The sequence below is a fragment of the Lactuca sativa genome, chromosome 5, assembly GCF_002870075.4.
Source record: "Lactuca sativa cultivar Salinas chromosome 5, Lsat_Salinas_v11, whole genome shotgun sequence".
Lineage (NCBI taxonomy): Eukaryota > Viridiplantae > Streptophyta > Magnoliopsida > Asterales > Asteraceae > Lactuca > Lactuca sativa.
In genome coordinates, this window is record NC_056627.2 from 71,954,679 (window position 1) to 71,968,134 (window position 13,456).

General features: G+C 35.8%; 2 protein-coding genes across 2 annotated transcripts; both read left to right on the forward strand.

The window, feature by feature from the left end:
- Positions 1-489: 489 nt before the first annotated feature.
- Positions 490-5,229, forward strand: LOC111898379 (RNA polymerase I-specific transcription initiation factor rrn3). The gene is made up of 16 exons (XM_023894300.3): positions 490-724; positions 838-968; positions 1,443-1,526; positions 1,617-1,688; positions 1,777-1,848; positions 1,939-2,175; positions 2,410-2,520; positions 2,615-2,728; positions 2,856-2,981; positions 3,245-3,313; positions 3,409-3,515; positions 3,784-3,867; positions 3,967-4,057; positions 4,199-4,318; positions 4,412-4,596; positions 4,668-5,229. The coding sequence occupies exons 2-16, from the start codon at positions 873-875 to the stop codon at positions 4,960-4,962; spliced, it is 1,863 nt and encodes a 620-aa protein (XP_023750068.1). The 5' UTR covers positions 490-724; positions 838-872; the 3' UTR covers positions 4,963-5,229.
- A 1,949-nt stretch (positions 5,230-7,178) lies between these two features.
- LOC122198004 (L10-interacting MYB domain-containing protein-like) lies at positions 7,179-10,433 on the forward strand. The gene is made up of 3 exons (XM_042902220.2): positions 7,179-8,605; positions 8,671-9,792; positions 9,873-10,433. The coding sequence occupies exons 1-2, from the start codon at positions 8,225-8,227 to the stop codon at positions 9,238-9,240; spliced, it is 951 nt and encodes a 316-aa protein (XP_042758154.2). The 5' UTR covers positions 7,179-8,224; the 3' UTR covers positions 9,241-9,792; positions 9,873-10,433.
- Positions 10,434-13,456: the final 3,023 nt, after the last annotated feature.

Genomic DNA, 13,456 nt, shown 5'->3' on the forward strand with positions numbered 1-13,456 from the left:
CTATTTCTAAATAACAGAGCGTCTATCCAAATTATCCAAAACCATTCATATAATCATCCATCTAATCACCATAAGATTATTCTAACGCATCATTCAAATATAATCTATCCTAATTTTATCATTATAACCACCAATTATATTATACAAATATATATCTAAATTATGGATATATTTTAACCCTAAGTGATATTTACAAATACATTATATGTTTTTTAAAATATAAAATGCTTCATAAAGATAACTAATCACCCAAAAAAATAGTTCGCCGCTAATAAAAAAAAAATCGTTAAAACAAATTATCCGTCGTAAAAGTAAGAAAGTAAAACAGAATGATACTCATATTCGTCGACTTGATATGCTGTCTTCCTCTCTCAATTATGCAATATCAACACTTGAACCCTTTAATATATAGGAAATCTCCATAGTATCCTTAGGTAACCATTTATTTACCATTCTACCCCTGTTGCGAAGGGTTATGCATTAGGGTTTAAAACAACTCAACATCCTTCGTTTGATGGTTGGTCTGGCGGCAAAACACATACTCAGCTACAAAAATCTGAGCACAGACCCTTCTTACCTTCAATCTAGGGTTTCTTTTACGATTACAGCATCGCCTCTCGCTATCTGTTCCTCACGTCAACTCTTCCCTGCTCGCCGTTGCATCCCCTGTGAAGCCACCGGCCGGAGACCTTTGATAGCCACAACTCCATCGCACCGACCCCAGGTTCCAATTTTCTTCATTATTTTCTGCTTTCTTTCTTCCTTTTTTTATGCTTTCTTTGAATTTTCCAATCCGAAGCGTTGTCAAGCTCCTTCTTTTTCGCCAATTTTTAATAGGTTAAATTTGTCGAATTTACATTCGGGTTTCCGCGATGGGAGGAGTAGCAGATGGGCATGCTGAGATGGGGGATGTTAGTGATTATGAGCTGTCTCATCATGTTCGGGAAGCCCTAAAATCTGTTCTATTGGTAAGCCATCATTCTTGTTATGTTTTGTGATTTGATTAAATATTATTTGAACCTAGTTTATGATACACCTTCTTCTCAACCTCTCTTTTCACATATTTCAGTCAAAATTTCGAATAACAAGCATCGTTTTTTCCGATTGTGTTCTAAATAAAAAAAAAAGTTGTGTTCAGTTTTACCCAAAACGAAAGGGGATAATTAAGATTTGGAATCGAAATAGAAACTGTAATTTACCGGGTTTGAAAGTTAAACCTCATCAAATTTATAGCCAATTAGGGATCCTAATCATCAAACTTGTAATCTTGTTACAAACTAACCATCAACAGGTTTAAAATCCTCAAGGACTAGAGAAATTTTAAACTACATTAAAATCTATGACAATATCAATGAACAAGTATTGGTGTTGAATTTGTACAAGAATCCATTTGATTTTTAATTTTTGAATGTGTTATACTTATAACTTATAACATGTTTCAGGGTGATACCGATGAATATGATCAAATCATTGGGAATATGCATCACAATGTGCGCCTAGTCCCAGATGAAGTTGCCATGCTTGTGGTAAGCTTTCTTTCATTAATAAATCAAGTTAAAAAAACAAATTATTTTCAACATTTTAAATAATTATCTTTTTTCTTTAAATCTCAACAGACAATTTTACGGGCCTTAGCTGGAGCAGTTTCCTACATTGATGTTGTGCACCACCGTTCTCTTCTTTCTTCTGTAAGATGAAATTTTCTATATTTATAACTTCTCATCTCTATCTTTTTTTGTGGATAACAATAATACTAATAAATTGTACTTTTTATAGATATGTGGAATGAGCTTTTGGAACTATGGGCCAGATGTGATGGATGCATTGGTCGAATTAGTAGTAGCATTGGTACATTTACTAATTACTATCTCATATTTTTCTAAAACAAACATTTTCTTGTTCAAAATTCTAACTTTTTAATGTTACACTTTAAATTAGGCTTCCTCAAGTGGAAAATATGTTGATTTGTGTTTGGATATGCTTGTAAGCAACTTCATTCCACCTTACAATTTCTTGGAGATATTGAAGCAGCCACGTGGATTAGCAAAAAAAGATCAAGTTCTTACTCGTGTACATTCTGCACTCAAAGGGATTGCTGATTTAGTGCCATTAGCACCTTCAAGATTGGAACAAATTGTCAGAGAAAGGGTTCCAAATGTCTTCTCCAAAGAAGCTGTGAGTCTAATATACATATTTCTATTTATAGATAGATCAATTTCCAACCCTTTTCTACCCATACTTACATTTGATCTACACACCACATCATCGTTGTCTGAATGCCACATAAGCCAAAACTCGAAAGGAAATCAAATATCAACACTTGTTATCAATTCTACAAGTTAAAAGTTTCCTTTTTTTATTGATAATGTGATATGGTGGGAATGTTTATAAACTTTATTGTTTTTGCAGCAAATGGTTGTGTATGTTGAGAACATGTTAATGTTGGAGAGTGGTGATATGGGAGAGCTTGTTGGAAATGCTATGCTTTTTGAATTGGTGAATAGGCTTATAGACCTAGATGTGAGTCTTTTTTTTTATATATATATTTCAGTAGTTGATTTTAAAAACTGTTTATTGATTATAAAAGTAATGGGATTGAATGAATTTGATTTAGGTGGAGATAGGATGGGATGAAATTTTGCTTGATGATCCAAGTAAAGGCATCTTTGAAATGGAGCTTGAAGATATGGCTAGACCTGTAGATGAAACTGAGATTGAAATGGATGAGGTAATTTAAATATTAACTTTCAAGAATCCAAATAATTGAATTGTTTATTGGATAAGTATTAGTTTTTAGTGTTTGATTACAATATTCTTGAGTTCTTTTGACTTATATATCATTGACTTTTCTTCAGCCTCAGAGAGAATATTCTGGAAGAAAAGTTCTTTGGGGAAATGTAGTTGCTCAAAAGTTGGATACTTTAATGGTTCTTACCTTTGATCACCTTCAATCATGTTTCAAAAATGGCAGATTGGTTCAGGTACTTCATTTTTTCTGTTTATGCAACCACTTATTTTACAATTTATATTTTAATGAAAGAAACAACAATGTATGCTTCATTATTTTACTGATTATAGCATTCTACCTTCATGTTTACAACATTCTACTTTGAAAAATAAGAAAAAGGGTGAAAGTAGAGTGTTATAATTCAAATTACAACTTTTCAACAAGATAAAAAAAATTGTTACATTACTTAAACTATTTATATATTCTATTATATCTATAACTTGAATTTTGAATTAGGTATTTGAGGTGCTTCTTCAGTCATTTCAGAGCACTGTGTTGAATGCATACAAGTCAAAGTTTGCTCAAGTAACAAACTAATCCTTTTTTTTTTTCTGATTGTTTCTTGTTTTTTTTTTAATCCATCCTTTTATAATTAAATTTTATGTTTTTTAAAATTGTAGTTTGTAATGTTCTATGCTTGTTCACTTGACCCTGAAGATTGTGGGACCCTATTCGTGAGCAGACTTGTTGAAATCTTTAAAAGCACCATTTATCCTCAAGATTGGAGGTTTGTAATCCTACAAATTTTTATTAAAGCAATTTATGTGAAAATTGTGTCAGTTAATTCACAAATGTCATAATCAAAGAGTTCACAAATTTTATGATCATATTTAATATATGGCTTAATGTCATGAAATGGCAATGAAAATTTTATATTTTGTACTAAACTTTTGATTGCAAGTCATATGTCATTGAAGCTTTTGACTTGGTCAAAGGTGCTGATGTGGCATTTAGCTAACAATAAAAATTATAATATGTTGTTTTTTGCATTGCAGAATGAGTGCTGTTGCTTATCTTGCAAGTTACCTGTCGCGTGCAAAGTTCTTGTCTGCTTCTTATGTCACAATCGTATTGGAAAGGTTATTTTATTTTATTTTTATTTTTTTAACTTTTATCATTTATATTTTTTGTATTAAGTATATTAACAAACAAATTTTGTATATTGTTTGTTGTTTCAGTATGGTGGATTGGTGTTCTAAATATTGTGAAAACCTGAGCAGTGGTGAAATAAATCCAAAAGTTCATCGAGTTTTTTATGCTGGATGCCAGGTATTATAATAGGCTAAATTCAAGAAATAGCAACATACTTTTATATATATTTATGTATTTCTTTTTTCTTCTTAAGGAAGAAATGAAAGTACATTGCTATTTCTTGTTAATGTGATTGCAATATCTTTATATAATACACAGGCGATTATGTATGTGCTTTGCTTTCGTATGAGATCAATTCTGGCTTTCCCAAGGCTAAAATCTCAGCTTTGTAACATGCCATTAGAGAGAATTTTGAAGCATGCATTGAACCCGTTAGAGGTAAAAGAAAATATCATCAAACTACAAATTCAACCCTTTAATTATCATCAAACTACAAATTCAACCCCTTGATCAATTTTCTTAAATATGTAGGTGTGCTTACCATCTATAGTAGAGGAGTTCTTGAGTCAAGCTAAAGCAGCTGGCTTGTTTCATGTTGAGGGTACTTTTGTCTTTCATGATTTGCTTGAATCCGAATTATCTCGAGCTTTTGGTGGATTTGAAAGGCTTGATTTGTTCTTCCCTTTTGATCCTTATTTGTTGAAAAAGTCTGACAGGTTAGTTTTTTTTTTTTTTTTTTTTTTGATGAATAGAAATATTTTATAATAATTTTAAATTAAACCTACAGTTTCATCCGACCAAATTTCATATACTGGTCAATGGTGAGAACAACTTATGATGATGAAGATGATGATGATGATGAGGAAGGTGTTAGTGATGATGATGAAGCCAATGATGGGGTCTCTAATGGAAGAGGGCCCATGAGCTATGAAGATGATGATGATGATGATGATTTTGATATGAATTTGAGTAAAATGTCCATTACGCCCCGAAACAATACCTTCATGTTTGGAAACCAAGATAATCAAAGAATGCGGATGCCATCGAGAATCAGACCTTCCACAAGTCCAGAATCTTTATAAATTGTGTTATTTTTTTTTCTCCATGAAGGAAATGACATAAATACCCTTTGGTGGCTGAGTAGCACACACTGTGATTGTGCTTTGTTGAATGTGTGGTTGTAATATTTGATAGATTAGTTATATTTTTGTTTTATAGTGATCAAGAACAATGGGTTTGAATTGGTAATTAGATGTTTTAGCTCGGAATTTACACTAAAGAATGTAATCTGATTTGGTACTATTACTTAACAAAACAATGATTAAATAGGATTATCGTTTTCTGTTGTATTTTTTTTAATGAAGGAAAAGTTTTAGATAAATTCTATACGTAGGCAAACTATAGTTTATAAAGATAAATTTTGAACTAAAACTTGAATAAAATAAAGATTTGATTGTGCTCCTATTGATTGGATTATTTAAAAGTAGACCAAGTGTTGGTTGAATTATATTTCTTTTACTATTGCATAAATCATATGACGAAATTTTTTGGATTACTGTTGCAATTGGTAAAACAAGAAAAGGATTACATACTAAAAACGGATATTGTTGCATAGATTAATAAATAAATAAAAAAAAATGAAACATTTTGCATAAATATGCGAAAAGGTGAAACATTATTCGTGAATCGGTAAAAATGTGAAACATTGCTATATAAAATGGTGAAAAGGTAAACATTGTATTGCATAATCATATGGCGAATTTTTTTTAGAATATTCTTGCTTAAATTGGTAATATATATATATATATATATATATATATATATATATATATATATATATATATATATATATATATATATATATATATATATATATATATATATATATATATATATATAGAGGTTTGCCATTAAAAATTAAAAACGATAAGAACCCCATTTTATAACCAGATCTAAACAGACTAAATACATTCTTACATGATTATTTTCGCTCTCATCTCAAATTTAAAGAACACACAAACATTACCACCGGTTAGCCACCAGCCACCACCATTGATTGCCACCACCTCCTACCGTCAGCGAACCGCCGACAAACCACCGCCATCAGATCCACAAGTTTCGGTTTGCTCCAGATCTACAATTTCAGCTTCAGATCTACGATTTTCCTCTTGAGATCTACAATTTCAGCTTTATATCTATGATTTCTCTTCAGATCTATAATTTTCGTCTTCAGATCTACTATTTTCGACTTCAAATCTTCGATTTTCTCCTCCGGATTATGAACACCAGCGAGCGGTGATAACCACCACCTTCCTCCATCACTGTCGATCGCTATTTGGTTTCAGATCTGAAGTCAAGAAGTTGTTTCAGCTTCACTTTCTCTCTCTAAAACACAAAAAATATTAGATCTGGTGCAATTTGGTTAGATCTGATAGTCGACCTTATCACCACCGACCACCACCTAACATCAGCTATTGTGCTTCGTTGGAACACCAAAAAACGTCGCACTTTGCTCTGAAGTCCAGATCTAGTTCGTCTCCACATCTGATGGAATACAAGAAAAGTTCTCCGATTTGCTTCGCCGGAACAATATATCTGACGGAAATCACTGCCAACAGATCTGACATTCAGATCTGATGTTACCATCGTCAATGTGACTCCACCTCTACAACAACCGACGCCGCACCACCGTTGTTGCTGCCTACCATCAATGTTCATGGATCTGAAGCAAAGGAACAATCTCAGACCTGGATATAAGATGCATTGAACGTGTTTGATGAAATGTTTCACAAAAAACAATGTATGTTTTTAAACATTAAATAATATGAATAAGTTTCTGAACTAGTTTCTTAAGCTATGAACAAACATTTTTTTTATATAATTATTAAGTTAATGCATGGATTTTATACATATTTGATTGTATCAATTAGGAAAAAAAATTAAGGTGTCAATGCATAATTTTTTATAAGTCTTAAGTTGTAAATACATGATATTTTGTAAGTATTACTTTGTGAATGTATGATTTTTTTTCGTAAGTTTCAGCTGCGATTAAATGAATTTTTTTTAAGGTTTAAGCAGTATATGTATGATTTTTTATAAGTTTTAATGTAAATTTAAACGTGTTTTTATTATATTAATGTTTTCTCAAATAATGTGAATTTAAGTTTTTTAAGTTGTGAATTGTGATGAATGTGTTGACTATAATCTAATATAACCTCCAAACTCCAAACATCATCAGATGTTATTTTTAAGTTGTAAATATATTTTATTAAACTGTGAACTAAATGTATTAAGGCCCTGTTTGTTTACCTCTTAATTGAAAAATTAAGAGGTAAGCTCTTAAAAATTCAGATGTGGCTTGTTTGGTGCCCTCTTATTAAACCCCTCTGAATTTGATAAATGCCTCTTAAAAATTAAGAGTTCAATCCACATCTGAAAAAATAAAAAGACGGACGCTGCCCTCGTAGGTCTCGCTCTTTTCTTTCTTCTCAAAATCACATCTCCAATTTTCTTTCTCATCGCCGCACATAGCAAACCTCCACCCCGCACGTAGTCGCCGACGTCCTCTCCGCCTCCAGCTCTGTTTCCGGCGTCTTCTCCGATAGCTGCGCCACAGCGACATCGCCTCTTTCTTTCCTTCCTATACCGTCTCCCTACAGCTCCGACGCCTTGCGCTCGCTCCCACCGATTGCTCCGACCGACGAAGCCAGCGACGACGGTACAGACGCAGCCAGCAACGCCGCCAGCGACTGCTCCTTCTTCCTTCCGCCGCGGTACACCGATTCTTCCCTTCTTCCTTCCGCCTGCGACTGTTCCTTCTTTCCCTTCAAGATTGAAAGTAAAAAATCGAATTTATTATGCTATATATTTCTGATTTCTTAAATCAAAATTAATACTTGATGTTTACTCCATTATTATGTTATATGCTTCATTATGTTGTTATATGTTGGGTAGTGATGTTATATGTTTCAATTTGAATGTGTTCAATGAGTATGATCAAATATTGATGCTGAAATTTGATGTTATGTTTGATTCAATGTTGATGCTGAATGTTGATGCTGAATTTAGATGTTATATGCAGAATTTTGATGTTATATGCTGAATTTAGATGTTATATGCAGAATTTTGATGTTATATGATGAGTTTTGATGTTATAAGCCGAATTTTAGTGTTATTTTGATGTTATGTTTAATGTTTTCATGATAATTATGCTGAAATTTTGTTGCTGAATTATTACTTCTCTTTGATGTTCATGAAATATCCATTACTTTTGCTATTGTGCATTCGTTTTGTTGAAGTAATTATTGATAATGTGCCTTTATATTGTTTAAATTGTTGTTGAAAATGTGTATTTGCAATGTTGAACTTGTTAAAACATACATTTTTTTTGTTGAATTGATAAAAGCAATGGGAGAAAAGAAGGATAGGATTAGTTGGAAGGTTGAAGGTGTAGAAAAAACGTTTCTAGAAGCTTGTTTACGTGAAGTTACGATTAATGGAAGGGAAGGGAGTAGTTTGAAAGCATTATCTTGGAGGAATGTTGCTGAAACATTAAAAATTGAACATAACTTCATTGTCGACCAAAAACAAATGAAGAACCGCTATGACTACCTAAAGTCAAAATTTGGTGCTTTTTTGAAGTTAAAAAACAAAACCGGCAATGTGTACAATTCAACAACCAACACGTTCAATCTTTCCAAAGAAGAATGGGAACTAGAATCGAAGGTATTTTATTTAGTTATAAAAAATATATTATCATCTTTAAATAATAAAATATTTGTTCCAAACAGTCAAACAAACATGTGGATTCTTTGAGACGCACGCCACTACCGTACCCCGACCTTTGCACACAGTTGTTTGAAGGCGCGACTGCGACAGGCATTCATAGTTGGGGGCCAACTTCTACCCTTCCCCGTCCTACTCAAGAGTCAAGTCAGTATAGTTTGCATGACTTTGATGACATTGATTGCACTCAACAAGAAACTGTAGGTCTCAGTGACGAGTCATCCGCTCAATCAAAAAAAAGAAAGAATACGGATACGACAAAGAGTCAAAATAAAAGTAAAGATAAAGGCAAAGATAAGGGTAAAGATGCATCCAATTCAAGATTGCTTGAAATCGGGGAAGATATTGCCACAGTTGCTAAAATATTTGTGGAAAAGCATTCTTCTTCAAATTTGGATGCGTGTATGGAAAAATTGGAGAAGTTAGGATGGGGAATATTTGATCCAAGATACACTACTGCTGTTGCTCTTTTTGGTGAAAGTGCGGATAAGAGGCACGTGTGGTTAACCATTGATCCAGCTATTTGTGAGAATTGGGTCAAGACTGTTGGAGCACATTACGGAATGTTTCGCTAAGTAGATTTTTTGAATGTTTTGATGGTTTTTTTTGGATAACTAGATGTTTGGTTTGAACTAGATGGCTTTTTTTTTTGGATTACTTGATGTTTGGTTTGAACTAGATGGTTTTTTTTGGATTACTTGACATTAATGACTTGATGTTTTGGATTACTTGATGTTTTGGATTACTTGGTGTTTTGGATTACTTGATGTTTTGGATTACTTGATGTTTTGGATTACTTGGTGTTTTTGCAAAAGAAGTTATAGTGCCAACGAATTCTAATGCAACTGTGAATTCCTCAGAGAGGCATCGTAAGCTAAAAGAAATCTTTCCTGGAGCAATAGGTGCGCTAGATGGAACTCTTGTACATGCAGTCGTGCCTGCTGATCAACAAACTCGCTATAGGGGAAGAGGAAAAGGTGAATGCTTTCAAAATGTTTTAGGAATTTGTGATTTTGATATGATGTTCACATTCGTATGGGCCGGTTGGGAGGGTATAACACATGATTCGCGAGTTTTGAAAGAAGTTGCATGTAACCCGACTTCAGGCTTTCCGTTCCCTCTTCCAGGTTTTTAATTCTTTTTAAGATTATTCTAAAATACGATATTAAATTTCTATATATAATACTTCCTTTACTGATGTGTACAGATAAATATTACCTTTGCGATGCTGCATACACCAACACTCGTGGATTTATGACTCCTTATCGCAACACGAGGTATTGGTTAGCCGACTATCGACGGCGACGTCCGTTAACTAAGGAAGAAAAATTCAATCATGCACATGCGCAACTCAGAAATGTTATTGAACGTGCTTACGGTGTTTTGAAGGCGAGATTCCCAATTCTAAAGCGAATGGCTCCTTTTCCTTTTTCAGTGCAAAGAGATATAGTCGTTGCTTGTTTTGCAGTCCACAATTTCATAAGGAAATGCGATATTCATGATGAGTTATTTATGGCGTTCGAGGAGAACAATGCTCAACCACAAGGGGGACAAAATGATGTCGAAAACGTACACGATATGGAATGGGGTTCACAAGGAAATGAATACATGGATAATTTACGTGACCAGATTGCGAATCAATTGGGATGAAATTAGATTTGTAGGATTTTATTTGGATTGTAGTATGATATTGTGGATTTAAAAATATTTATGTTTGATTTGGATTTGTGTTTAATTTTGATTTATGCTAAATTTGAATTTTATATGGTGTTTATATATTTTTTAATACATAATTAAGAATTTTTATTAGGTTACTTTCTAAATAAACAGATGAATTTAATTAAAAAAATAAAACAGAAGGGTAAAATGGTCATTTTAATAATTCAGCAGAACAATTCAGAGGTCCCAACCAAACAGCATGTTAAACATTCAGCTCTTAAAATTTCAGACCCTCTTAGAAATTCAGACCTCTTAAAAATTCAGATCTTAAAAATTCAGATCCTGCCAAACAGCCCCTAAGTTGTGAATGTAACACCGTGAATTTCAAAACAAATTTTTTTTCGCAATTCATAAAAGCATAATTCATTTAATTTTCATAAAAGCATCAGTGTTTGAAACTCAAATACATGACATATAATAATCTCAAGATCTCATAGCATAAAAATTTCGTGTGTGTATTGATCAAGCCGGCGCCTTCCCACGGTCATCACTAGTACCTGAAACAAATAACACCAAACACTGTAAGCACAAAGCTTAGTGAGTTTCCCAAAATACCACACACATAACACATAGTAGCCACTCGAGGCTATAACTTTGTGGGTCCGTGCACCCAAACTTTGTGAACCCTCAGGTTCTAACTCTGATAACATACATATCACAAATCACATAGAAATAATGCAGTGCAACACATAACATACATAGCATACAAATACTCTAGCACATAACTCTAGTTACCTACTCAAGGTAAAGTATAGTGAGAAGACTCACCTCGCGTATCTCGGTAATTCGCAAATCCCTGAAATCACTCTCCCGAGCTATAGTCCTCCTATAACACAATATATCTCTAATTAACACTTTCACAACTAAGGTTGACTAACTCTATCAAGTCAACATAGGTCAACATTGGTCAATGGTCAACGGTCAATCTTTGACTGGACTCGGCGAGTGCACTCGAGTGACTCGGCGAGTCTATGCGTGTCCACGGACTCCCTTGGATCCTCTCTCGACACGTCGAGTACTCTCCTAACTCGACGAGTTCCACCTGGCATGAGTTGTGGGGCCACCACGACTCAACTCGCCGAGTCTCGAGGACAACTCAGCGAGTTCCAACTTGACTCAGTCCACCTGTCAACCCGCTCTAACTCTCCCTGACTCACTGGGTCAATCCCTTAACTCGGCAAGACCACTCGTTGAGTGGTTCTGGGCAATCTTCATGCTACTCGCCGAGTTTGTTCTTCAGACTCGGTGAGTCCATGCCATGCAAAACTCAAACTCGCTTCTGAGGTCAGATCTGTTCCAAAGAATCATAGATCCAGTCCTTCCAAGTTCATTTATCACGTAAAGTTACTATCTTGATGCTCATGCAAGGGTTCAAAGGCCTTAATTGAATATATGGTCTCTAGAATGCTATTCTAAGCTCATGGCCTCCATTAACACTCATAAAGCTTGAGGGAAACGGGTCTCTGGACCTCTTTGGGTCCAGATCTAAAGTATCAACAGGAGAGGAGGCCACTTATTCCATGAATCACTCCAAAAAGGTCTCAAAGAAACCCTTATCTCCAAGATTTACACCAAAGACTGAGAAGGAACGAATGGTTACCTCAAATGAAGTCTCTGAGCTTAGAAGTCACTAGATTAGCACCTCCTTTGGTCTCCTCTTGCCTTGGTCCTCTTCTATTAGCAAAACACCCACAAATAATCAAGGATCTTCCTCTTCTCTCTCACAAAACGCTCAAGGACTCTTTAGGGTTCACTTTGGGGTTGGTGGCCGCAAATGACGGCCATAAGCCCCTTTAAATAGGTCTCAAACCCTGGAAATTAGGGTTTCATTAAACAGCGTGGACTCGCAGAGTCCACTCTTGGACTCGTCGAGTCCGTACGCGAACCCGCGTCCATAACCGCGATCCTACTCGGCGATTTTAGGCTCTAACTCGCCGAGTCTCCTCACAAAACACCAAATAGAATACAAATAACCAATACCTGGGAATCCGGGCTGTTACAATTCTCCCCCACTAGAACTAGACTTCGCCCTCGAAGTCTCGCTCTGCAAATAACTCCGGATGCTGCTCTTGCATCTCAAGCTCCAGTTCCCAAGTCATCTCGGACCCCTTCCGATGTTGCCACTGAACCAAAACCAAGGGTACCTCCTTGCTCCTCAAAACCTTGACCTTCCGATCTTTGATTGCCACTGGTCTCTCAGCATAATTCAGGCTCGCATCCACCTGAATATCCTCTAATGGAACCACTGCCGACTCATCGGCTATACACTTCCGCAATTGCGACACGTGGAAAATGTCGTGAATCTGACCCAACTCTGCTGGCAAATCCAAACGATAGGCTACCCTGCCTACCCTCGCGACCACCCCGAATGGACCAATATATCGGGGCCACAACTTGCCCCTCTTCCTGAATCGAATCACTCATTTCCAAGGTGAGACCTTCAGGAGCACAAGGTCGCCGACCTGAAACTCAAGCTCGGACCGACGTCTGTCTGCATAACTCTTCTGACGACTCTGAGCGGTCAACAACCTCTGTCTGACCTGCTGGATCTGCTCTGTCGTCTGAAGCACGATCTTTGTACTGCCCATCACACGCTGTCCAACCTCTCCCCAGCAAATGGGGGTCCGACACCTCCTCCCATACAACAACTCAAAGGGTGGCATACCAATGCTCGAATGATGGCTGTTGTTGTAGGAAAACTCTGCCAAGGGCAAGTACGTATCCCAACTTCCCCCGAAATCCAACACACATGCCCGAAGCATGTCCTCGAGCGTCTGAATCGTCCGCTCACTCTGTTCGTCTGTCTGGGGGTGATATGCGGTACTAAAATGCAGTCTAGTACCCAAATCCTCGTGAAACTTCTTCCAGAATCTGGAAGTGAAACGCACATCACGGTCTGAAACGATCGAGATCGGCACTCCGTGTCATGACACCATTTCCCTCACATATACCTCTGCCAATTTCTCTGCTGAAGAACTCTCGCTGATAGCAAGGAAGTGAGCGCTCTTCGTCAATCGGTCTACAATCACCCAAATTGCATCGACTTCCCTGGCAGTCCTTGGCAATTTGGTG